The 27,373-nt window shown below is 40.3% G+C and overlaps 2 protein-coding genes across 10 annotated transcripts in view; both read right to left on the bottom strand.

Moving 5' to 3' along the window:
- ect2 (epithelial cell transforming 2) overlaps positions 1 to 27,373 on the bottom strand; it is a 305,416-nt gene that overhangs the window by 128,757 nt on the left and 149,286 nt on the right. The window lies entirely within an intron of this gene.
- Positions 1 to 27,373, bottom strand: part of mcf2l2 (MCF.2 cell line derived transforming sequence-like 2) — a 121,633-nt gene that overhangs the window by 68,647 nt on the left and 25,613 nt on the right. For 3 of the 9 annotated variants that reach the window (XM_079351241.1, XM_079351248.1, XM_079351246.1), the window contains exons 2-12: positions 12,780 to 12,863; positions 9,435 to 9,549; positions 9,101 to 9,191; positions 7,221 to 7,340; positions 6,017 to 6,133; positions 5,764 to 5,913; positions 3,781 to 3,905; positions 3,537 to 3,669; positions 1,950 to 2,069; positions 515 to 706; positions 55 to 246 (exon numbers count right to left, since the gene is read on the bottom strand). In XM_079351241.1, coding sequence (XP_079207367.1) covers positions 55 to 246; positions 515 to 706; positions 1,950 to 2,069; positions 3,537 to 3,669; positions 3,781 to 3,905; positions 5,764 to 5,913; positions 6,017 to 6,133; positions 7,221 to 7,340; positions 9,101 to 9,191; positions 9,435 to 9,549; positions 12,780 to 12,863 — 1,439 coding nt within the window. Of the gene's footprint in view, positions 1 to 54; positions 247 to 514; positions 707 to 1,949; positions 2,070 to 3,536; positions 3,670 to 3,780; positions 3,906 to 5,763; positions 5,914 to 6,016; positions 6,134 to 7,220; positions 7,341 to 9,100; positions 9,192 to 9,434; positions 9,550 to 12,779; positions 12,864 to 21,263; positions 21,331 to 21,459; positions 21,482 to 27,373 lie in introns of those variants that run through there. The other 6 variants (XM_079351244.1, XM_079351249.1, XM_079351247.1 and 3 more) reach the window with 5 other exon arrangements.

The raw sequence follows: 27,373 nt of genomic DNA, 5'->3' as shown, positions 1-27,373 counted from the left end.
ACGTCATCAACTGTCTCCAGTCATTCTGTAAACATGTGCTCTTGCACAACATACCTTGATTTCCTCGGACAGGACGACCTCATACTGGTTATGAAGGTTCCTCAGCTCAGTCAGTTGGTTCTTCTGTGCCGACTCCAGAAAGCTTTCGATGTCAGTCAGTGCTGACTCCGCTCCTTCCGTAGACTGACACTTATCCACAGCTTGGGAGGCCAGCAGGTAGATGCCAGATTCACACCACTGGTTCACCTGTACAGAATGTAAACTGGTTAAAACAGGACATTAATCCATCCTTGGACCCTTGCTGCATGTCGTGCGCCACTCTTTCATCGCCCAACATTTCTCTTCAGCATTCCTGTCTTAAACCATTCCAGTCCTTTTTTATTTATTAATTATTTCTATCAATATATGACCATACACACAAAAGAAACATAAAGCAATAATAATACAGACATATATGATGCATGGATGCAATAAGTTGTTGTGGAAATGGACAAAGTTTCGGAAATATTCTCACCTTATCAATGCCTGTGTGTATCTGCAGGGATTTGGACAGGACATCCGTCTTCTTTTTTGCTTCGTTGCTGAAGTCGTCACAGACCCGTCTGAGCTCCACACATTTGGGTCGAATGGAGTCCACCGCGTAGTGGTTGCTCTGGATCAGCTGGTCACCATGCAGAGCATGGAGCTGGGCCTTTTCTAATGTGAGCTGGAAGAAAAAACAAGGATTCAGATTCGGAATAAATTATGTGTGTCAACAGTATGAGTATGTGCCCCACCCATCTCATTAATTCATGGTGATAGAGTATGGATAAAAAAGGGACATTAACATATTATCTGCAGCACCACCAAGTCCATGAGATGTACTGTGGGCACAGACAACAGACTAATCTAAACTCTTGAGTGGGTGTCTGTGTAAGATCTCTTTCCTGACCTGATGTAATCCACAACGTTTGTTCTAATTTTATCTGTCTGGTTGTTAAGGCCTTGAATTTGTATTACTATATGTTGTAAGTATCTTTGAAACACTAAATCTTTAGTCTGCGCGACACATTTACCAATAAAAAAACCTTGAACAACGGTACAATACATTGGATATCTGACTCAAACTGCATCACGGCTCCTTTAAGATCCTCACTGCTCAGTGTTGCTGTCTTTTCTAAAGAGCATGAAAGTTCTTAAAGGTTGGAAGAAGTGTTGAAATCCGTTCAGTTTTGAGACTTTTGTGGATCCACATAAAAATAATAATGACCTTTTAGGTCAGAGCAGAGGAAAACCATGTGATAGTATCTGTGATGTCAGCACGCTATGACGGATTAAGCTGGGCTCTTGTAATATAGCCATAAGTAAGGTCCTTTACCTTCTTTTTGTAAACATAACAATGGGCATGGTCTTGTTACCTGCTCTTTTGTTAATGTTAACAGACAAACAGTAAAGTCCTTTACCTGCTTTTGTAAAGTGTCTCGAGATAACACCTGTTATGAATTGACGCTATATAAATAAAGATTGATTGATTGGTTGATTGACTATCTGATTAAGACGCTGGTTGGAGTTTTGCTTTCTGCTGTCTTGGCTGTTTCTCAGAAGAAAATCCCATCTTTAGCTTTGTTGAAATGTAAATGTAGCCAAATGAGGGTGTGCTAAGCTGAGAACAAAGAGACAGCTATCACTACCAGAGACACCAGTATGCTTGTTCAAAGCACTACAGTAGAGTTTAGAAGAAAAACATTCTCTGCCTAACAGAAGAATTCATTACTATATAATGACCTCATACCCAATAAAGTTGTACGTGTTACTTTTGGAATAAATACATTTGGTTCCAATGGCACATTTTCCTGATCAACAAAACAGATAAGATAAATGTAATATTGTAGCTATATTGTAGGCACTCAGTAATTAATAACTATTAATAACTAGTTAAGACTAAATTGTCTCTTTCCCATCTGACTGACCTTAGCCTTCTCCTCCAGTGTTTTCAGATCCTTCAGCAGGAGTTCCACTCTGGTCACACAATCCCCGATGTCTAATAGGCTGGTTAGACTGTCCATCAAATTGTCCAAAAACACTTTGACCTGGAGAACCAAAGATTTGACAAGAATTAAGATAGGAAATCTACCAATATGACGGGATGCCGGAAGCCAAGTGGTCAGCGCCCCATGTATGGAGTCCGTCCTCGGCACAAAGGAAACTTTTCAGGGCAGATAATAAAATATTATGCTTTTTAGGAGATCTATTACCTCAATTTTTGACATTAATTTTGTCAGTAAGGGAAACCTTCTAAGTAGCGATGTGAGATATGTAGCTCAAAAACCTTCTTCTTTATCTGATATAAGTGTCAATAAAATCCATCATTTCAGCTGTTGTCTCTTTAAGACACCCTTCCCCCCCATGCCCACTTTCCACCAATTGGCTAGCACTGTTTGCGGTTGGAGGGAAATTTGACTGAGCTTGAAGCTTGGGGCGTGTCCTTTACAGCTTTGTTCCACGCTTTTCTATAATATGTTGACAGAACCTAACAATCAGCTTCTTGCCAATGCCCCGTTTACACGGAGACGCTGTGACAGTAAGACGAAACAGTTGAGAAACGAATTGGCCTTTCGTTCACATGGCTTTGGTGTTTCACGGGCATGAAGACGCAAGCTTTTGAATTCTAGCTCCAAGGTGGAGCGAAACTGATATGGGGGGGCGTATCGCAGCCATGTGAACAAAAAGGAGTGAACTCTCTTGCTGCGATGACCACACCACATCCCCCCCATAAATTTGGATATGCGCAGTAGCCGAGAACAAATATAAACAACAATGGCGTTGTATAGTCTCTTAAAACAGAAAGTTGATATGATCGTGTTTGTCGGCGCCAAAAGAGCATCAAATACTTGCGGCAAATAGTTCAACCTTTACCCAAACGCAGGGCGACCATATGCATTTGGGTAAGACCTGGGAGAACTAGTATCCTTGGAGGATGTTGTGGAGGAAGTGGTTATACTGGTGAGTGTGGCACGTGTTGCGTTGGAAAGTTCCACTGCCCACTACTGGCCGGGCATGAGAACTACATCGTTTTCACTCAGGCAAGACCTGCCGTGTAGACGATCTGTACTTTGAATCTGGAGTGGGGTTGTTTTGCTGTGCTTCTGTCACAGCGTCTTCGTGTAAACGGGGCCCAAGTCTTGTAAACTAATAATACGTAACGTATTGTTACGTATTAATAATACGTAACGTATCGTTAGAGCAACAGGAAGCCACGCCCTGGGATGACGGCAACAACTTAATATTGTTTTTTTAAATAGCTAAGTTTAGCTACTGTAAGTTTAGTTGCGAATGTGAGTGTGGTGATCCAACATATGTTTGTTTTTTAATACAGGTCAGCATTAAAGATCTCCTTTAAAATTTACCAAGTGTTCTTTTGGGTTGTTTTTCAAAATGTGCTCATACAGCTGTAGTCATCTGAAGCTGTGTGGATAGGAGAAGGAGACCAGAACCAAAAGCTTTTCCGGCCAGAGGCAGCCGGGCTGACAGAGAGACAGACAGATGTACAGATATACCTCTCTGAAGTCCTGTTCAAAGTGGCGTAGCTGCAGGCACTGCTCCAGTTTCAGATGGTGTTTACACCAAAACTGTTCAAAGGCATTCTCCGTCTCATCCAGCTGAGCTAGAAGCCTGAACACACAACAGGAACTAGTTACAGTACATACACATACACACCCGCAGTGAGAGTTACTCTGGGACTACATGGCTATACTGTAGATATATGATGTCATTTATAAGAACAACTTTGACAACTGTTACCTTTCCACAGTGGTCTGGTTCTCCATCTCATCTGGGTTGAGTTTGTGATTCTCTGACTTGGCTGCCTGCTCCTTGATGCAGCCTAACAAGGTGGTGCCCTGCTTCAGAGCTAACCTCAGTTCATCCTGGTTTAGAGAGAAAGAAGCATTACCACACATGTCATTGTTAAATTAAAGGCCTTTTTACATCAATAACATGAAATGTGTGTCTTTTGTCTAATTTGACATTTCATCTGGACCTCCACTAGACTCTGGATTTGTGTAAACTAAGATGACAATACAAGAAGGGTGGGAGTACTGCATCTCATAAGGCGAGGGTCAGCCACTACGGATAACACGTATCGTTTTCAAAATCAAAATGGAGCTGTTTCGGAAAATTAATCCCCTGCAATCTGTTCCAGTGATGAGAATAACTAAGCAGATCTATTTGTTTTTTTGTACCTGGCAGTAAACATTTTTATTCATGCTGAAAGAAAAGCTTTTTTGCCTGTAGTGTGTATTTACTCAGCTCTACATAGCAATGAAGCCAGAAGACACCAACCAGCTTCGTAAACTAGAAGCCTGCCTCAGGGACATCAGGACCTGGATGACCAGAAACTTCTTACTGCTCAACTCAGACAAGACTGAAGTTATAGTGATTGGACCGATGAACCTTAGAGAGACTTTCTCTGCCGATATGACGGCCCTTAGTAGTATTAGCATAGCCTCTAGTACCACTGTTAGGAACCTAGGAGTTCTGTTTGATCAGGATATGTCCTTTGATTCCTACATTAAACAAATTTCAAGGACAGCCTATTTTTCACCATCGTAATATCTCTAAGATCAGACAGATCCTGTCACAAACTGATGCTGAAAAATTAGTTCATGCATTTGTTACCTCCAGATTGGATTACTGTAATTCTATTTTAGCAGGGTGCTATGGTAAATCTCTAAAGACCCTCCAACTCGTCCAAAAGGCTGCAGCTCGTGTTCTTACTAGAACTAGGAAAAGGGACCACATTACTCCTGTATTGGCTTCTCTCCATTGGCTCCCTATAAAATCTAGAATAGAATTTAAAATCCTTCTTCTCACCTACAAAGCTCTAAATGGTCAGGCACCATCCTATCTTAAAGAGTTAATTGTACCGTACTTTCCATCAAGAACATTACGTTCCCAGAATGCAGGCCTGCTCGTGGTGCCTATAGTCTCTAAAAGTACTATGGGAGGTAGAGCCTTTAGTTATCAGGCACCGCTCCTTTGGAATCGTCTCCCAGTCAGGGTCCGGGAGGCAGACACACTAGGTACTTTTAAGAATAGACTTAAAACTTTTCTTTTTGATAAATCTTATAGTTAGGGCTGGCTTAGGACCAGCTCATAGTTATGCTGCTATCGGCCTAGACTACCGGGGGAACTGGCACCAGGATCTCTTATCTCTCTCTCCCTCTTTCTCTCCCAGCTTTCATATCTTATTACCCCCCCCCCCCCCCCCCCCCCGAGGATGGCCTGCTCTTTTGTTAATGTTAACAGACAAACAGTAAGGTCCTTTACCTGCTTTTGTAAAGTGTCTTGAGATAACGCCTGTTATGAATTGACGCTATATAAATGAAGATTGATTGATTGATTGATATTTGACTTCATTTGTTACTGAAGTCAGCCTCTAGTGGACATTTCAACATACTGCAGGATTTTGCACTTCTACATTGGCTTCATTTTTCAAGACTAGAGGTTGCCTCTTGGTCAATACTGATGGACACTGTGTGTGAATGGGTGTGAATGTGAGTTGTGAATGTGTAGGTGTGACCTGTGGTGTAAACGCACTTTGAGACACAAAGAGGTTCACATGGATTCATAAATGAGTCTCAGCCACACTAGACATGTAACATCTGATTTCTAAAGTTGTGCACATGCTGCCTGGCCTCCACAGACAAATCTGTTTCATCCTGAACGGTGAAAACAACTTCACTGTCCATGTAGGTTTGTGGGTGTAATGAAGTACTTTCTCACCTTGAGGTTGTTGTGTTTGTCAGTGTGCGCTGTGAGCAGGTCTTTGGTGCACTGAACATCATTAGGCAGCTCTGTCTCTGCAAGGTCCGTCCCAAACTTCTGTAACATCTGAGCTGTGCTCTTCACCGTCATGGCAAAGTTCTCTATGGCCTACAGAAAATGGTACAAAGGAACAGAACACTGAATGGAGTCCATACTATTTCTGGTCAACATCTCAGAATCTGTTGAATTGATAATAGCATGTTTTACTTACAGTTCGATGGTGTATCCACTGACTGTGACAGTATTCCAGGTTTCCTCCTAGCTCCCGGGTCAGCTGACCTTTCTCCACATAGCCATGCAGGTCCGACAGAGAGTTCAGCATAACAACCTGCAAACAAGATCAAAGCTTTTACATCAAACCTCACTTTGTATAACAATGAAACTGTGAACCCTGCAGTATCAAATGTACCTAAATCAAAAGACAGAGGTATTTGAATTTAATTGGCATGGACATTATAACTTAGTCTTGGAAAACATGTCATATAATATCCTCTTGGAGGAGCAATCCAAACATCAGAGAAAACCCTGGATATTGTTTTCTCAGCTTGAGCAATAAATGTATCAGAGACAGTCTGAGATAGAAATAAGTAACATGGTGTTTGTAGGAGGCTCATCAGGTAGGAAGGATCTCATACAATGTGGGCTCAGTGAGGGGAAAGTGCTTCTTTCAGAGTCTGACGTGGGAAGATGTGACATGAGAGGGAAAAAAAGTAAAGCACACCTTCACTCTAGTGCAATTTCCAGTCAAGAGTGCTACTTCGGCAGAACTCACATAGCGCCACACACACCCACATAGCGCCACATATACAGTATGCTATAGGCCTATGAGAAACACTGCAACAGATCGGTTCACAGGATGTGCAGAACCCATGAGTAAACCACTGAAGCCAAAATAACCATCTGCAGATAACAGCCTATACATTACTGCACATGACACAGAGTCACAGAAGGTTACTCTTTTGCATGCACAGTTTTAGTTTTTACTTTCATTCAGTGTCATCTTGTACAGATGCACGTAAGGTTTCACATATGGATAACATATTGGTCATCACAACCTCATAGTCTACCTCACAGTGCTGTCTTAGAACCATAGACTGTAAATAATAAAGGACGAAGCATGAGTGACATCAGCCATCTGTTACAGCAGAGGGCTCCAAAGACTCATCAGCAGCAGCCATGATGGAAACACTGTCTCAGTCTAACTTTCAGTCAACCCAGCGAGGCAGGTTTTAAGCCTCTTGACAAACAGTTACATCATGTTCACGTTACCATCTGAAGGTTTGATGGGTCACCACTTTGACGAGCTGATGTATACTGGATGGATCATTTATTTATCATGCACTCAGTTAAAATAACCACTAATACGCCATAAATGAACTTGTTTTGATGTATGCTTTTTATGACAGCATGCTTACCGGTACCTTCATTTTAAAGTCATCCTTGTGCAGTTTGATCCCAATGTCTGCGATTGCCCTCTGAAAAAACTTGGATGGTCTCAAAACCAGCACCAGCTGCAGGTTTCCTGGAAATGCCCCCTAAAACACAACAGCATTTCAATTATCCATATGTCTGGATTTGTATTATTATATTTGTCATTTATTAAATTGCTTTAACAATACTATGACCATCAAAATACACATTTACAGTATGTAAAGTATTGGCTGTTTTGTTATTATTATGTTCACAATTTCTGCTTCATTTCATTTAAAGAACATTTTATTTAAAGCAACTAAAACATCTCAAATTAAACATCAAGTTGTACCTTTTCAACAGTTATCACCTTTCTCAGATTAGATACTAAAACATAAACCTTTATTTATCCCACAGTGGAGACCTTTACAGTTAGTTTTACTCTCATTGTTATTTAATCAGGTAATCAAATCATTGAGCTCAAGATCGCTTTCAGAGTGGTGACCTGGCCAAGAGGGCAGCAGTACACGTCAGAATAATAAACATTACATTATAAAAAAACACTTAACAAACAATAAGTTTAGAGTACAGAAAAAAAATTAAATATGCATATTGTGTCTTTAAAAAAGTGCAGAAGTTGTGACCACAGATCACAGTTCAAAAACTCATCAGGCACTGTCCACTGGTCTCGTGTTTTTTTGTCTTTTAAAATCAAGCAAAAGGCTTCAGGTGAAATGAGATCTGACAGCTTTTAGTCAGTCGAGACAGTTTTATGTACTGATCCTTCAGTTCAATAATGCATAAAAAAACAATATAACCTGATAAAACATGTCATGATGGGTCACAAGTGGTCTTCTTGTAAAGCTTGGTGATAAATATTGTACTGCCCTCTAGTGGACATTAACACAAGTGACAGGATTGAGCTGTGAGAAAGGGTCCTCCACAGAAAATAATTTAAGATAGAGACCAGATAATCCCAAAAACAAATGAAAGGATGACCAAAAATAATAATGAACTATGACAGTATACACAATATGTTGTTTATTAGAAACTCCTGGCAGAGATTCAAAAATATGCACTATAAAACATATTTTAATATCAATATATATCTCCAGCAGAGACACTTGATCTGATCAGTTCATACACACAATGAACATTATGGACTGTACAAGCACAGAACACAACAATTAAAAATGAAACCATTTGTGAGCCTTTACAGCCACAACTGAACAAATCTGGCTGCTGCTGAACAAACAAAGGACCTTTAAGGCTTTCCCAACCTTTGGGTCCAGAACCATGTGTGGTCCCATGAAATTCAATGACTATAAATCAATATCAAATCAATTGTCTATTGAACACAGGCGACTGTGAGCCATAGCCGAAAACAAAACAAGAAACATAATATATTATAGAGTCTCAGTCTGTCTGTCCTCCATTTTGCAGGAATGTCATCCCAGCCTTTCTTCCTCTGTCCACAATAATATACCTCAACAATTCTAAATGTGGTCTGAATAAATGTTTACTTATAACACAGTAAAGAAAATATGACTTGATTGAAAAGCTGAGTGTGTGTTTAGGATGTCTGGGGGTAGCCAGAAATCCTAAAGTTCAGATAGCACTAGTCGCTAACTGAAGCAGCGACCGTTAAAGTCACAGTGCAAAGGATGGCCTTCAAAGATCAGATCTGTTTTTGTTTGGTCCTCGCTCGCAAAAGTAACCCCAGGTGAGTCAGAAGCCGATCACAGAGCCAGCTCGATTGATCAGCTTACTGTTGTCCTGTTTAGTTTGACTACATTTGTGAAGTTATAGTGACTGTTGTTGCTGTAGAGACTGAATAATTAATAAGATGTTTTTATTTGAGTGTGAAGTGTCTGTGAGAACTTACTGCGATCCTGGATAGAGACGCCTTCACTGAGCTCCATTTGTCCTTCCGCCGGTCGATGACAATAACGAAGCCGATACTGGCAGCATCCAGGCTAGAGACAGGAAGGAGAAGTACATGTAAACTGCTGCTTTCCCTTCATGAAATCACAAAGAGTAGGAAAAATGAGAATAATATGTGACTCCATCAGAAACAGAAATATTTGGGCCCTGAGCTTCCTGACACATAAGTCCATTTGAGTATACCATATTGAGTACCATATTGGATCAAAATCTCTTTGAAACTTTGTTACGTCACTCATACAAGTGTGTCTGCATGTGTGTTTGTGTGTGTGTACCTGGGGATGCTGGTTAGGTAGGTAACAACATTGAGGAAGTCTTCCTCTGGCACTTCACTGAAGCCTGAGTACTCTGGGAAGGTGATGATGGGGGCGCCGTCTTTGCCTCGCCCTCCTGCAACATAAAACACAACACAAACAACATCAATAAAAAAGCAATGTTTTCCTTCAGGTTTTCAGCTGTCTTAAACCTATATATTATGATACAGTCAAGGTTCATACAACTGATTAATAGCCAAGGATGTTCGGCAGAAAGTTGGTAACTATCTCCCAATATCTTACATGTAATATTTAAAGCCACTAACATGTTGTGACACAAATCTGTAAAAAAAAAACCTTAAAGCTCGAGGGACATCCTGGGAATTGCTTTTAATATGTTCAATGGCATTCAATTCTTGTGCTGCTCCATATCAGCAAAATCCACAAGAGGGCACCATTGAGCTTACAAACATCTTGTACTTCTGCCAAAGTGTTTTCAGTCATTTCAGACATAAGGGAATGACTATTGAAAATGTTTGCTGCAGAAATGCCAAGATAAAAAGACACATTTAACAAGATTTTAAGTCACCAACAGCATTAACATTTATCTTTCATCCTTACATATTAACATTCTGTCTCTAATATAAATGATAAAAAGCCCCAAAATAAAGCTATAAAACTAGCAAAATGGAAAATAAAAAACATAGATAAAAAAAGATTATTTTTTATCTTTATTTAGTGAAAAAACAGACAAACAAAAAAAGACCAGACAAAGAAAACAAAAACATCACCCGAAAGAAAAACTGTCAAACAGAGAAAGTGACACATGCCACAGCCTTTAAAGCAGGACTGACAAAGTCATACTGGGTCGGGGGCCAGATGTTTGTTTGAAATCTGTCAAGACAGAAGAAAATGGATCGAAATGAAGACTGAGAAACTAACTTGAAAGATAGTTCAAAGGTCCCTGTTCAATTAAGTTTCCTATCATCATATTATATTACCCTTTATGTTGCTCATGTAACATCAGCTGAAGAGTTCATAATAATACGACATCATCTGGTGAATCAGAAAATACGATTGGCCAAATCAATACCAATGTAGCTCTGTGTCTGTGGTTATTTTCTGCCAACACGTCAGCTGTATCAACTTTTTAGGAAGGGTAATGCTATGCTCTCAGTTTTTTCTGCTGCCCCTAAGTGGCCACCATAGCATTTGCAGGTTATGAAATGAAGATTTTTGAGAAGAACAATCCTGTCTGGACTTTTATTGAGTGTCTAAAGACAGTATTCAAAAACATAAGTCATTGCCTGTGTAGCCTGGGAGTGCACATTCCCACACTGATAGAGGCTGCTATGTAAAGTCTCCATCAGTATCAGCTAATTCCTTTATAGACACTCACACACCAGGGGGTTAAGTGCCTTGGCCTAAGGCCTTGTCCACACGTAGCCAGGTTTTTGTAAAAACAAATATGCCACCTCCGTCTAGAAAAAAACGTACATACACACAACCTCGTTTTTAGAAAAAAACTTCATCCACACAACCGCAGAGGTGTGTTTTTAAGCACATTCATTCATTCATAAGCATGCCAGACCTTTAAGTGGCAGTAGTTCCCTAAATCCTATCCAATCAGAGTAAGCTTCCGTCTCTCTACGTCACATCCACAAAACAAATGAAAAATAACCGTCCCTAACGTCATACCTTCGCCTGTATTCTTGAACATGGAGCAGAATCTGCACTTGTAAAAAAAAAAACAGCTCCAAAACTGTTGTGAGGGCATCCATACTGTTTCCGAATGTAAACACGGGTCGCATATGTGACGTAAGAACATATTTTGTGACAAGTAGTGAAGTTTCTGATTGCAGAAGACCGTTTTTTTAAATCTTAAACAGTCATGTTCTTTGTGGTTTAGATACCCTAACCCTAAAACATAGCATTACGCTGTAAAAACCAAAGAGCTGAACAGGTGAAGCAAAGAGCAGCATCTGCTAAAGTTTAAAGTTTTACAACAACAAAACTTCCAAGAAAGGTATCCCGTTGTTTTGAACATTGTGACTGTGAAGAAGAAAAAACAGCTGTGATTTCAAAAATGGTTACATGTGACAATGTTATAAAGACCTAAAAATGGCACACGTGTGAAAGCCATCAACTTATGTAACTCTGCAGGAAAGTAATGCTGACAGAGGGTTTTTTTTACACAGTTGTTATTTTGACTGTTGTTGAGAGTGCTGAGAGGAGGAATGAGAAGAATCCATCCAGAACCGCACAGGCAGCTGTGCCACCGTTAACAACACATCTGGAAAGTCTGAGGGCACCAACGAGTGAATGCTGGGACTAAGCTGACTGAACTTTTGAAAGCAAATATTGCAACCTGCAGTACAAAGCTGCCATTCCTTAAGATAAAAAAACATGTATCATAAAACGAGAGCATGGCTAATTTTAAGTAAAAACTGTTTATGCCTGAATACTGACTCAGTGGTAGAGTCGGATACGGATCCCTACCTCCTGCAGCCACGTGTCCAATGTGTCATTGGCCAAGGCACTTAACCCCAGGTTCAGTTTCTGCTTCTTCAGTGTCAAATAAATGGGATGAGGTAAAACTGGTCGGCACTTTTTGCAGTTTCTGCAACCAGTGTGTGAAGGTGTACATGTAAAAGTGCTTTGCATGGTAGCCGTAGATTATGGTATAGGGCTTAAATTCTAAAACTTGGGGAGGGGGGGGCAACCATTTTTGGGATTGAGATAGAAATGCTGCAAGTTGTTGATGATATAAAACATTAAACCCCATCAATCAGGAAAGCTACGGTTATTTGTGAAATCATCAGAACTGTTTAAAGGGAAACTTTCACCTTCTGTGTAAGCGTTGAAAGTCTCTCTCAGCTTGAAAAGGAGAGATACAAGCAGAAGTATTTTCATCAGAGGGGCATGAAAGGTTATTTGTATTTATGCAGCAAAATGAAAGTGAAGAAAAGATCGGCCATCGACAATCGGCTGTGTATTTAAACACAGCGGGGCTGTGTTTGCCGCTGTCACACAGGAAGTGATTCTTTCAACCAATCAACAACTCAACAACTGCTGTGATCAGTTCCACCTTTTAGGGTCAGCTCAATATTCTTGGCATCCCAACGGAAGGGTCACCGAAAGGATTAGTCTATGGAAATGCTGCAAAATGCGTGCCGTACCGAGACGAACCAAACCGCTTGGTGGAAACAGGGCTACAGAGGACCTTAGTATCATTTTATTTTATGTATCCAATTTGTACTGTATGTCATGTCATGTCACAAATAAGATTGTGATAAAAAATAAAAGTGTATAAGTCTTATTGTCAGAAGCCAAAATGTAAAACAACAGCATAGCAGAGATCCGTACCTGAGAGCAAAGCAAACTGGCGATGAAGCTGCTCAATGATGTCCACTGCCAGCAGGGGCCTGATCTCCTGCTGCATGATCTCATCTGTAGGGCGAGACACACAGTGATCAGATAAAGACACATGCACTGTAACATTTATGAAATCTAAACAGACTGTGAGAGCACACAAATCCTGAGTTTGCACAAGAAACATCAAGAAGATCAAAACACAAAGAAAATCAGCTCTTACTCTTGTTTTATTAGAGCCCATACAAAACATAAAATAGAGACATAGGACATGGCTGCAACCTGTTGCTGTTGAAAAATTAGGCTGACGTGGAAGTGCAAAATCCTGCAGTTCGTCGAGCGTCCTGCAGAAGCACCGTCACATGCACACCTCATTTAAAATAGCCACTTTCTACAGAAATGTATTAGCTTATGTCTCAATCAGTTCACACTGGAAAAGGAAAACATTTTGACCACTCATCCATTTTGATTTTATGATGGATTAGTAATTTGCACAGTAAGGCGCGTAATTTATCTTAAAAGTTTGTCAAGAGGCTTAAAACCCTCCGCTGCTCCTGTTCTCAGCTTATTGTTAGGTTGACTGAAAGTGAGGCTGAGACGGGATTTGCAGCATGAAAAACGCCATCATTGGGACTCCATAGCCCCCTGCAGTAACAGAAAGGTGACATCTATAAGTCACAAGCTCGATCCAAAGGACACTGCACTGGTTGAAGCAATTGAAGATGTTTCATCAAAGGCTTCTTCACTTATAAACCTTCTGGTGGCCGGAGCTACAAATTGAAGCTTCTGTGGATCATTAGCATGCTAATGACCAAGGATGACACACAGCACTATCACTAGCTGAGTTGGCAACAAAGTTTTTCAAGATCTTCAACCATCCAGTTGCCTTTGGATCAAGCTTTGGAAATGCTGTTTCATTGAGTGTTTGCAAGCATTACATTCAGATTTTGATAAGCAGACTGAACATACAACCGGAAACTACTAACAGGGTTGGGGGCACTGGTGATCCAATGAAACAAACACATGCATGTGTGGAAGCCATAGTCCTCCAAGCTGGTGCCCCAGGTTCAAATATAGTGTCCCAGGTTCAAATCCCACCTATGTTTCCTTTTCAACATATAATTCTCCACTCTCTCCCCTCCTGATTCTCGACTCTCTCCACTGTCCTATCTCAACAATAAAGACAAAAAAGGAACCTATTCCATAAAACAGTGTTTTGCGTCTCCTTCTTGGAGTTGCTTGGGGAAACAATGAGCCTTATCAATAGCCTTCGAAAATCTATTTATCTTGATTTCAGTTCTACTTTGAAAGGCTGGTGTGTCATCCTGAGGTGAACATTTCCATCCTGTAAGTTCCTTAATTTATGAGTTTCAGAGTTTTAATCTGTGTTGTTCCCAATTTAGAAGAGATACAGTGGTTACACTCTGTCATCACATGTACTCTCTGCTTTAATGGTTATTATGGTCTCTCCTGCAGCCTGAAGCTTCAAGCGCAGTATGCAGTAAACAGACCTCTCTCTGTCCCTAAGAATAAAGACATGCATTAACACTGGCTGTACTTTATGACTCTGGAACATGCTTGGCTAGGTTGCGTGTCAGTGTGTGTGTGTGTGTGGGGGGGGGGGGGGGGGGGGGTTAAAGTGGTAGTGAGAGACTGGCCTTTAAGGGATGGAGGATCTGAGTACCTCAGTCCTTGGTTTCTGAGTCTGCTGACATACCAAGGATATTAAAAATACAGCTCGCAATATGTTTAACTTTGCTGTTTTATCTTCTTAATAGTGTACAAAGTGTTACAATTGCTTCAAAACACGCATCAATTAATTTATGAACTAAAATGCACAAAAGATAACCAGAAGCTTGATTTTAAAACTTGCCTGATACTAAATCAGAAGACTGGCCAACATATCTTAATTCAAGGTTAATTAAGCCATTTTCACACATGCACTCCTGAAAATATCTAGATATTTCAGTAAGACTGCTCTCGGTATTCTCCCAACCTGGCTGTTCACATATGCACCTTACAGCAGCAGACTATCCCTGTCATACGGGAAGGGGGGCGGGGGTTCTCCTGAGGTAAGGCGTGAAGTAAAGAAAAGACGCAGAAATTGTGGACAATAAAAATGTCACTTCCACTGGCTCGAGATGAATTCCCCGGAGAATATCCTGCTGTGTTTTCACAACAGTTCACTCAGACTTGTTGCAGGAGATATACAATGGGTCTGCTTGGTGAAAATTGTAATATCAAGAGTTTTTTGCATGTATAAAAGCTTCCCAGCTTTTATCCCCATCATCTTCCTCAGCAGACGGTGTTCATTAAAAAGCTCCTGGAAAAGCAGGTACTGTACATCGGCTTTAAGCTTTTTTGGTTGTTGTTTTTGTTTGGGCTGAATGTGAACACCGTTGAGACAAAATCTAGCAAAGGAACACATGTATTACACATGTCTTAGATTTTAAGATGGCAACTGTGATTTTCATCCACCCAGAATAACAAATCAGCCTGTGATGGTTGGATAAACATCCTGCACAGAATAAAAGTACACAGTGGAGTATTTACCGCAGATGCTTTGACATTTTCATATTGAGTCTCAGAGACACTTGTGTTGCCAATATGGGTGTGGGGGAAGTCTAGAAACAGAAGGGTAAAAGTAAAAGCAGAGTGATGTACAACCAACAGATCTGAGGGTTAAGATGGACTATGTACTCCTTAGAAAATATAGGCACAAGGAAGAGTCAGTGTACAATCATTCAGGCTGCTACGTGCCTCACTGGTGAGCCCAATTCCATTTTCCAAATGTCATTAAACCCAAAAAAGCCTGTACTGTTGTACTTGTAAATGGTAAATGGCCTAAAGCTCTTTTTTAATTTTCTGACTACTCAAAGCTCTTTTACACTGGAGGTCACACCAACACATTCACACACTGATGGCAGAGCAAAGTGTCCATCACAAGTAACTTATTCATTCCCATTCATACACATTGACATACTACCGACGAAGCAGCAGGAACAATTCAGGGTTAATTGTCTTGCCTAAGGACACATTGGACATATTTCTGCAGGAGCTGTGCATCGAATCCTCGACCTTCTGGATGATAGGCGATTGACTCACTGAGCCACAGCCACAGTGTTATTGCTTATATGTGTTATAATTCCCATGAAATACTGTTATAATGACATTACCCAAAATGATATCTCATGTTGCGAAAAACAGAGTTTCATAATGTGATTGTTTTTTACTCATATTTCAACCAGGAGAGACAAGTGAATTAAGACAATTATTTATAACAATGAATAACATGGACATGTGACTTGACAGAAAGTCTTTGAAGTTTGGACTCTATGGGGGGGTTGATGTGTTTGGAGAATGACGCTCTAAGCATTGACAGAATAAATCCCCCGATGGAGTCCAGACCCTGGTGCTGATGAAGCTGATGACATGTTGAGACTGTATGGGTGAAGAATTGATAGGTGATGATTCTGTGAAGACGGACGGTGACAGGGAGCTGGAGGGGTACACAAAACATCAGCATGAACGAAGGCAGAGGAAGAATCATATTTAAAAGGGGAAGCCGAATGATGATAAGAGGACAATGAGAGAGGAATGCGATGTGATTGGTTAGATGACTTCCATGGACGAGAGCTGATTATCCAATGACAGGAAAGATTCCCAAATAACCGATATGTATCGTCCTACTTTTTGGGACCATTCCGTTGGGATGCCAAGAATGTCAAGCCGACCCGAAAAGGTGTGGAAACGGGGCTTTAGACTAGAGCTTGATTCAGCTCATATGCATACAAAAACACTGTATTCATCTGTTAACTATAGCTGTTGTTTATTGTTACCTCTTAAACAGATCATAAAATCCTTCCACAGCGTTAAATTTTGGATCAGCTGATAGTATCAAGGTTTTTCATGTTCGACTGCTTCTTCTTTTTTTTTTTAAATATAGGTTTTTTAAATTTTCAAAAATAAAACAGGAACACAACTGACAAAAACAAACATACATTCATTTGGCTCACACACACATTTCAATACAAATTTAAATTTATACAGGCGAGAGATTCAGGAATCATTCCAGACAAATGAAATAAAATAAGCAAGGAAAATAAACCAAGTGTACACTGCCATGCATGATAGGGCGTCATTGAGGCAGAGCATTCTCAGCTATGATACAAACCCTCTTGAAAGAATGGTAGAAATATTCAAGCCCATACATGACAAAAAAGGTTCCCATATTTTACGAAAAACATCATCTTTGCCGTGTAGTTTGCATGTCAGATAGTCCAAAGCAACATATTCAAGTGCCACCCTTTGCCATTGAATCCTGGATGGGACTTTCTCCATTATCCAATTCAAAAGAATACTATTATGTCTTGTCCGATGTCCTGCCAAAACTGCTGTACTTTTCTACAATGCCACAAACAGTGTGTAAGACTACCAGTTTCTGTTTTGCACTTGAGGCACAATGGAGATGAATCGACTGCTTCTTTTGAAGTGACAAGAAGTGGCCCTTGTGGCAAAATTGTGTAAATTGGGTTGAGGTCAATTTCCCAATATTGCAGTGTCTCATCATTCAAAAATAAAAGCTACACATATTGCTTCAAATAACCAATTGGGAGTCGTATGCTTTAAGTAATGAGGTGGATCTAACTGAAGGATAAAACCAGCTACTGAGTGCAAGTCTGTGAGGATCTAAGAAATGTTATCTTTCTGTCTAAGAACATATGGAACAGCAGGGTTATGCAACCACAGTCCAGCACTAACGCAGAGAGGATGTTCTGTATTGTCTGAACATCAAAGTAGGCGGCATGGTGCAGACAGACCTGATCTCTGACCGCTTCAATTCCAGACTGAAACAATCTGTTTTTAGAAACTGCCACAGGACTGAAGCGCAGGAAGTGCTCATATAACAAGTTGTAAGCTTGTGTTACAGATAAAGTTTACAAGCTCCTGAAATACACGTGCTGCATATTTGGATGTAACTAGACACAAACAGACACATTCAAACTTTACCCCGAGTTTTTCCTGCCAGCTTCCTAATATTTGTGCAGAACAAATGGTGTGTTCCATTTGATCTCAGAGCTGTCATCGGGAACGTCCCCTGAAATCGGAATTCTGACATTGAAACTCTGAGAGCCTTCAGTAGCCTGATTGAAAATCCAACATGACTGCCACATTCATCAACAGTAACGATTAAGTTATAGCTCTTTTGAATAAGCAACTTAGTCCTCCTTTTTTAGAGTCGGAAGCAGCTTTATTTGCATTATATTTTCTGACCTCCAATATGTTCTTTCCCCGCTCTTTTGTCAACACTGTGATTCCGTTGAACTACATGAAAAACTGAAATTAGGCAGATATTCCCATTATAGTGTTGCAAAGACCCCTGTCCTGTCCCATCTGTCTCCCGCTGTGAGGAGCATGTGTGAACAGCCAAGGCAGGAGAATATTACAATGACAACAGCAGGTTCAGAAGTTTAGAGTCGAGGTAATATGTCAGATTTTCTGTAGACATTTCTGACAATTAATTATAAGCTAATCAGCTGTCATATGTTTTTTATGTTCTTTTGGAATACTTGTGTTTATTCTGATGGTACCTGGAGGAAAACTGCTGCTGACACTGGACGTCCTGACTTCTAAAATGGCTGCGACCTTCCTCAGTTTCACAAAACCTCACAGACAATATGGGAACACTTGAAGACACTGTGCCGAGTTGTCAGGTGTCTAAAGAAACCTGTGCTGCCAACAATTCCTCACCCTCCGTCTGCACGCACCAACAGCAAACACACCTTCGTCCGTCTGTTCTAAATTTAAAAGGATTACACAGCACGCTGTAATACAGCATCACTGCTGTTGTTCACGAACAGATTGAAGCTCAACGTTCAAGAATTAAACTCATCAGAAACACAGCAGGACTTATGAGCAGAGGTAAAATGATTTTGTTGACATAGTAGTCACTTTAAAAAAAATGTTGCCTTTCATTTTGCTTGTAATGAAATGTGATTGTTATTTGATGGAACATTGATTGACATCTATCTTTATTATTTATTTTGTTCAAGTTGAGCCATTTGCAGCAGTTCAGCAAAAAGGAGAGGTGGAAAAAGAGCAACAGGTAGGTCGGTTTAACTCGTGCCTCTTTCCACATGGATCATTGCATAATATTTATGTGTCAATAGATGTTTTTTTTCAGCAGCCATCCATAATGACCTGTGGTTGGTTGAGACCCAAATTGAGCCAATATAGGAGTGATGGTTACATTGATAGAAAGAAGAGATACCTTGTGAACTTGTTTGTGTGTTTTCATATCTGCTCTTTTGTAATGTTTACAGACAAATAGTAAGGTCCTCTACCTGCTTTTTGTAAGGTGTCTTGAGATAACACCTGTTATGAATTGACACTATAGAAATAAAGATTGATTGATTGATGTCTGACTCTTGATGTTGACTCAGTGTTGCCTGCCAGCGGTGGGTGCCTATTTAAAGGAGCAATAATAACTCTAAAACCTTTAAAATGGGTACTGCAGACCGAATTCAAAACATTTCAGAGAGCTGTCTCCCCCTGCCCCCTCCTTTCTAGAGTGGATGCTCACACAGGTCGTCATGTTGTGGACTCTGAAGCTTCAGTGTTTAGCCAGCTCTGCACTGGTCTGTAAACCTTTCTGTGTTCTAACCTCTCTCCATTTTTCAAAAGCATCTCCAATATTGTTCCTAGTTTGAGCAGGTTTCTGCTCATGGAGGTTATAAGAAACATGCAGAGGCTTTTTAGGTGGGGTACAATCACTTCAATCTGAAACAGTTCCATTGCTCACTTCCATCGCGCCAACACCTGTTGGTTTGACCTGATAACTGGTCTCATATCAAACATATTAAAATGGCTTTACTACTCTGGTCCAAACAAATTCAGACCATTCAGGACCAGTTAGTTAGAAGGAGGACATACTTGTTGCTGCATTGTTGCCAGAGAAGTCAGCACTTCAACATAACACGTTTCCTTCATGTCTGATAGTAGTCACATTATCATTTAAGTCTGTAAATATCTTACAGATTGCTCCTTTAAAATACTTGGGTTTCTTTTAAAGGTGGTTTTTAGCGTGCTTTTACCATCCCAAGTGACCAAAAACAAAATCAATTCACAAAGAATTCAAATGATCAAAATAACGTGTCCCAGATTTGTCCAGACATGCTCATCAATTCTGACGATTCCTTGAAACAATTAGGCTGTTTCTCTAATTTGTTCTCTTGACATGCAGCATTTCTGCACTTTCTAGTCTTTTCTCTTTTTGAAGAAGCTCATAATGAAGACAACATGTGCTGAGTGGCTCTTCTGTGTCCAAGAACTCAATGGGGACTCCAGTTCTTTCTCTCCATTCCCCCTGTAGTCTCAGCCTTTTGCTCTGTGGTCTTTTATGTGCACAGAGAGATCAAGAGAAAATTCAGCCCTGGAGCCTGTTATTTGCAGCAACACTGTTTGCTTTATTGCTGGCATGGGATTCTGTGTTTCTACACTGTAGTCTTGGTGACTGCATAAGAGTGGCAGAATCAACAGTGTTGAAGAAGCTGAAGAGGACTTACACTCTTCCAACACACAAAAAGCTTATCAAGACATTCATCCATGAGACTGCGTCAAATGCTTCATTTGTTCATATAACAAAAACACAACAACCTGAACATCCATGTTCCACATCCATTACTGTAGCCCTTAATTTTAACCGGTAAAGAAATGTATTTAACTTAACACTGAAAATAGCTCTCACATTGTCATGCACAGGGTATTGTGGCTGGCAAATGCAAAAACCAAAGTGGGAAGCATTTCTATGAAGCATTTTTGCAAAACTTGGAACAAATCACTACCCATATTTGGTACGTTCTCTTTCTGGCTAAATTCTGTTGTTTTTTTATTTGTTTCATGGGTGTTCTGTAGCTCCATCTACAGCTATTTTAAAGTGCAAAAGGAAATACCTTGTAAACTACATTATGCCAGAGCCAAGAGGGGGAAAAAATGGTGAAATGGAAAAAGTGTGACACCAGGCAGACAGTGAAAAGCATTGCTGGCAAAAGACGTGTATGTGTGTGTGTGTGTGTGTGTGTGTGTGTGTGTGTGTGTGTAGGTGGGTGTGTGTGTGGGTGGGTGTGTGTTTTTACAAAATACAGAAATACCATTTACTATAAACAAGAGCAATACAGAAGTCTTCAATTAGTTTCAATAAGGTCTGACAGAGAAACAATCCAACATTTATTTATTTTCTGGTTGGTCATGGGAATCATGGTTCAAGCAGGAGTCTACCTTGTCATTTCTGGTGTTGGAGAGTGCAACAAGTGAGTTTACTCAAAGACACATTTGTACCATGTTGGACCAGCTAGCAGTGTAACTGTGAGTCACGGAGTTAAGGCTGGTGTTACTGTACAAAATGAGGCAAAAGGACTTTACGTGTTAATGCAGGTTTAACAGTGTTAGTATGAGTGTGTGTTGGTGTGTAAACATTACCGATTACGTGTTTGACACTCTTCATCATAGCAGCTTCCTGGCTTGAACACATTCAGACATGAAAAGGAATCCTTCCATATGAAAAAGTAATCCCATTAAAAAAGCAGTTACATCATGACATCCAGCAGCAGTGAGAACAACCCAAAACAGCAACGCAGCAACCCCGGTCTGTCAACAGCAACTGTTTCTTCCTCACCATCCATGCAGCACAGTGATCCTCATCATCAACTGTTCCAGACGTGTGGACCAACAAGTTCCACGTTTTCTCGCTCTTTTCTCGAGTTTCACACTCACAAACACACCCACACAGCACGAGAACAGCCCTGTACTGTGTGTTTGTGTGTGTGCTGTAGATGTGTGTGTTGTCGATGTTACATGTGTCTGTGGTCAGTTTTTCCAGCTCCAGCTGTAGTGAAACAACTCTGTTCTCAAACAACCAATGAGGAGTCAGAGGGGGAGGGCAGTGAGGCACAGCGCATAAAAGAAAGAGTGCAAGAGAAAAGGGAGGAGGCAGGGCGGTCTAAAGAACAGGGCTGAGCTACAGTGGGGGGATGTATGTGTATGTGGGAGTGACTGACAGCGATTGTGTATGCACGGATCCAGTCATGTGTGTTTCATTTTTGCAGGCGCGATTTTGTGCTGTATTTGCTGTTGTGTCTGAAGTTTTTCATGATGCTTGAGTCTGTTGGGGTCCCTCCAACCAGCCTCCATCAGCACCATGTTAGAATCTGCCCCCAAATAAACCACAAAATATAAACGTGGATTTTTGTTTCCATAGTTCACAACTGAGACTGACTGTTTAATTTGGGAACATTGCTCAAGACTAAGTTGACAGGCTATAAGGTGTTTATATACCGACCACTGCATCTAGCTCATTTACTTTCTTTCAGTCTGCTAGCTAAGCTAACAAGTACATCGCCTGTCCCCCTCTTCTGACCCCCTGGTGGTGCTAACTCGGCACAAATGTGAAAATGTAATGCTTTCAGAAGTTATGTAATTCACGTGTCTCTCCTCCACACTTATAGAAAGACCAAACGAGTGGCTTTAAATTTTTGTACCCTCATAATCTGCTAAACTAGTTTCTGTTGGTACAGAAGTGCATCCTTCCCCTATAGACACAACTATAGACACACACTTAGGGCCTGATCTACTAAGATCTCAATTAAAGAGTACGAAATTGCGTGTTCACTGCAAAAGTTTGCACATTTGGTTTGTGGGTGTTTGGCAGGTGATTTACGAAGAATATTTGCGTGAATGACGTCAGGTGCAAACCTTGTGGAGGCGGTAGTATTTCAGACAGGCTTTTGCCTGTTCTACTGGTTTACATCACGGAGAGTTTGGACGGAGAGTTTGGACGGAGAGTTTGGACAGAAAGCAGGACGACTGCAAGCGTAAAATAGGTGTTAGTGGGAGGCAAATGAACGTCCAGTATTTTCAAGTAATAGCAAATAAATCTGAATATAACAAAAGGAAAACGTGGCTTATAAGAAAACCTCAGAATTAAACACGTCCTCTCTTTTCTTCTCTCCCTCTTTTGAATGAATTGTCATACATTGTACAGTCCTCTGTGGCACTGACTGGTGGTCAGTGTGTGTGCCACTCGTGCCATTGTTGCGCACAAGAAGCTGGTCAGCACTGTGTCTGATCGGACATAAATGCCATGGCAACAGGTACTGAAGTTGGGGGCACAAGCAGTGGTGAGGTCCCCCAGTCCAAGCATCCCACAGCGCAGCAGCAGGGGAGGGGGCTCTGCAGTGCACCAGAGACACGTAACCCAAGAAACCCTGTTTAAAATGTAATGTTGGCGAGAAGACGGAAATAGGAAGACATAAGTTTCAATGTAAAAATTCTTTAGAATGCAGAGGCTGTAAATGTTCAGTTATAGTTTATCATGGTGTTTCTTTTAAACTATTATTGAAGCAAGATAAAAAAAAAAAAAAAAAAACATACCATTTATTTTGTTAACACGTCTTTTATTGTGCCTGTCTCCTCCTAACTGCAGACTGTTGTGCGTAACACTGGGGCTCTTGGATTAGCATGTTCCTTTCCAAGGTGTTAAATTCAGACACTGTCACAATCACCGCAACTTTTGCCTTGTTTGGTAAATCGCATTGCATGTACTAACTTAACTTCTTTGCATTTTGTCTTCCCAGTGTTGTGCACGCTGGGGCAGAAACGCCTCATGTTGCGTTTTAAGACAAACGTACTATTTGGACAATACGAGTTGTTTTGCTCATATGAAAGACACAATCCTTACTGCACGCTGTTAGTAGATCCGATAACACGTTTTTTGCTGGTGGTATCAAGTTTGAACACGTTTTAATACACGCAAATGTTTAGTAAATCAGGTCCTTAAAGTCCTGCAGGACTAAAACCCAAACATGCACATGATGGAGCTTAGAAACAGACACATACTGACGTTCAGTGCTTAATGTGGACATGTGAGGACACACAGACATACGCACACACACAAACACACATATACTTACACACATGTAGCCGAGTAAATATTTTTGTTTTAAAATATTTTGCTATTTAATGTTTGTGAACATTCTCAAAACATGTTGTCCAGAACTGTACAATCACTTTTCCTGTGCGTTTTTTATTTACATGGAGAGTACTGTTGTAAATAGCTTATTTGGTTCCATATTACCTGTTGTTGTGTGGGGGGGGGGGCTGTCCATGTGTACGTGTGACATGTGCCCTCTTTGCTATGTTACAGGTGTGTTATAATGTATTTTTGTTGATTTAATGTTCCATATTGCACTTTGAAATATAAGAGGGACGGCTTTTGTACAGGGAGAGAGACCATACTGCTGTCCGTGTGTACGTGTGACATGTGCCCTCTTTGCTACGTTACAGAAAATAAACGTGTTGATCATGATGCCTGCCTGAGCGTTTGCCTTCATGAATGCCAGCGTCCATCTTAAGTCTGCTACACACACACATTGTTTCAGTACAATGGCGATGTAGCTTTCAGATATGTTTGGGGAATTACTTCCGCTAAGAACATGAACAATTTCATATTCCCAGACAAGTAATGAGTGTGTGTGTTTATCATTTCCTGTCACTGTAGACCAGTTTTCAAATACCTGAAATGGGATTTTGAAAAAAGGAATAAACATGATGTGTGTTCAGATTAAATTCTTGCCCTTCCAGCTGCTCGATTTTATGAGAGAGAAGTAGTTGACTTTATTGTGATTGCAGAGCGCATGGACAAATAACGTGATGCTTTATCAAGAGGACTTTTAATGTGAATGAATATCGATGACGTTAAATTCAATGTTCACTATGAATTTATTTCCCCAATGCTTAATTTAGACTAACAAGATTACTGCTAGGGATTGAATAAAGTACATCTTTGTATTTGTCCTTCTATCCATATTTTACTTACACCATGATCAAACAGCAGCTGACTTTGATAACTTCTATGAAAGATTTCTAGAGAAATCTTCCCCCAAAATCTTTTCTCAGTAATTTAAGAAATGTTGTTAAGAAGCCACAACATGTTTAAGTCAAATGAAAGTATAATGAAAGGCCTGTCAGTGTAAATTAAGGTACAGCAAAGCCAATTATACAAATAATAATGATAGATCAAATTTCTATATCGCCTTTCAATGTAACAGAGGATACTTAACATAACCTAAAGGAGCAATATGTAACTCTCACACCAAATGTTGAACAGTGGTACTGCAGTCCAAACTTAAAACATCAGAGAGAGCTTCCATTGCTGCATCACCTGTTGGTTTGCCCTGATATCTTGCAAACCGAGGGGCGTCCGAGGGTGCCTTAAAACCACCCACCTTCTCTGGTCCAAACAAATCCAGACCATTCAGGACCAGAATCTAAAGTTAGAAGGAGGACATATTGGCTGCTGCATTGTTGGTCAGAGAAGCCAGCACTTTAACATAACATGTTTTCTTTACGTCTGATCATAGAGTAAGGTCACTTTATCATTTCAGTAGATATCTAACAGATTACTCCTTAAAGACTGTGTGAGTGTATACTGTATGTTTGTGTGTAAGTATAAGGTAACCACTGTAGTGTCTAGTCTACCTTTTCTGCTCCTTCAAAGCAACAGACCTCCCACACACTGACAATTGAGTCTGTGTTAAAGAGCTTACGTAGCAGAGGAGATTACACCTCGAGGCACGGAGGTGCTGTAACTCTGAAGTTTTGTACGAGTTTGTGAGGCAGTATGACTAACGGTATATGAGCTTTACGAGGATCCATACCTGCTGTGAAATTATCTCTCTGCCTCAGGTCACCAATGTAATGTTATGGCAACGTTTGATCACACAATATCCTGTGTCAGGACATATATTTCACAATATATGGATACTTACAGGAAATGGACATTTGATTGGCTCAAGATATCTGAGCATGTGAGGACTATGAGTGTCATCCTCTCTGATAGTGAGGACAATGAGCTGGAGATGAGTCAGAGCTCTGAATCAGGTGTAAGAGACGGTAAGGAGTACATGGGTCGGTCAGCAGAGCAACATGTGAGAGCAATTACATATCCATGGGAAAGGAACGTAAAAAGAAAAACATTTCTGCATCCACACATACACACCAATAGTACATTTTAAGCACACTATCAATCGCTGATTTCAAGAGTTGTTCGTGATTAATCACTTTTGTAATTGCATGTTTGAAATCCAATTATTTTGCTTTTCAAACAGTTGCTGTTATGCCTTTATTATGAATTTTTGCACCATCTCAAGGTAAGGGCACTTTACTTCCTGTTACAAACCTGCTTTTATTTTGAAATAAAATAAGGACATCCTGGTTCTGACATTAACTTTGTCCTATTTTGGGACCTCCTTAAAAACGAGATGGCACATCTCAAGGGTCTTATCTTAATGCAAAATATCATATAACCACGAAAAAAGGAACTCCTTATGGATCAAAAATGAAAACAGAGAGTGACATGTGGGACATCACAAGATGGATATTATCAAGATCTTTTACTGGTGTTTTATGTAAACAAAATCCAGCTATAAGAAAGAATGTTAAATTATCAAATTGTATTCCCTCCTCCCTCAACCCATGCTCAGTGAGAGCTACTGTCTCTCCTCTGGCACGCCTCTGTTACTACCTCCAAAGACGGTACATGGAGGGATCACTTTATCCCCCATTAATTAACATCACAGGGGCGTAAATATGTCTGAATAGGGCTATTATGTGTAACTTTATAATGCTTTTTTAGCTTATCTTGCTTATACCACTAATCATATGTAGTAAAGGAGTCCACTAGGACAGGGTTTCTTAACCTTTTTGATCTTGGGCCCCAACATTTTCAGGGCAAGGTAGTCTGGTGCCCAATCGAGTAAATGGTTCTGATTTGACTTTTGCGGTCATTTTTATTTAATAGCTGTTTGTGTCACTATGTAGTAATAATGAATACTGTTCATCATTTGTATGTTTTTTAATCAATATGAACCTATACATAGGCTAATTGTGCATAAAACCTTGCACAAGTTAACAAGATCATTTAATTAATTTTGCTCAAATAAGTAACAATATAAACTTAGCAATAAAAGCAATACAATTAGGTGCTCAATGAAGTTTCGTAGATTTGTTGAAATTAAAAAGAGCATTCTGAAAATAAATACAAATTGGATTAAATATAAATGATGAAGTGTAAAGTAGTCAGTGCCAAGCAAACCTTACAAGAGCATTAAACATGACCTTGGTGCCAATTAATTCGTATTTGTTTTGAAGGTTTCAGCGCTTCATTGGATAGGGTTAGAACGCACTCCACACATTGTGCTCTTGGCTCTACTTCACTCCCTCCATTGAGTGAACAAAACTGAACTTGATAAAATCAGGATTGTACTTGCGCATGAATTTAGTTTTTTGTGTAGCGCTGCCCCCATTGCTGTCATCATTTTTTTAAGAACCTCTCCAGTACGTTTCCATTCAGGGTCGTCACCGAGCAGAGTTGAGACTTCTCTATAGATGTTAGGCTAAATATTCTTCTCCTTCTCGCGATGTAGGCCTACTTCTGTCTGGCGCGTTACTGCCTCTGGTGGTCGGAGAGTATAATGCAGGCCAACAATCATGGCCTTTACGGCCGACAGATGCAAAAATATTATCCCCTCGCA

This window comes from Symphodus melops (assembly GCF_947650265.1).
Source record: "Symphodus melops genome assembly, chromosome: 8".
NCBI classification, from domain to species: Eukaryota; Metazoa; Chordata; class Actinopteri; order Labriformes; family Labridae; genus Symphodus; species Symphodus melops.
The sequence above is the reverse complement of the archived record's forward strand: the minus strand, read 5'-3'. Positions and strand labels throughout refer to the sequence as shown.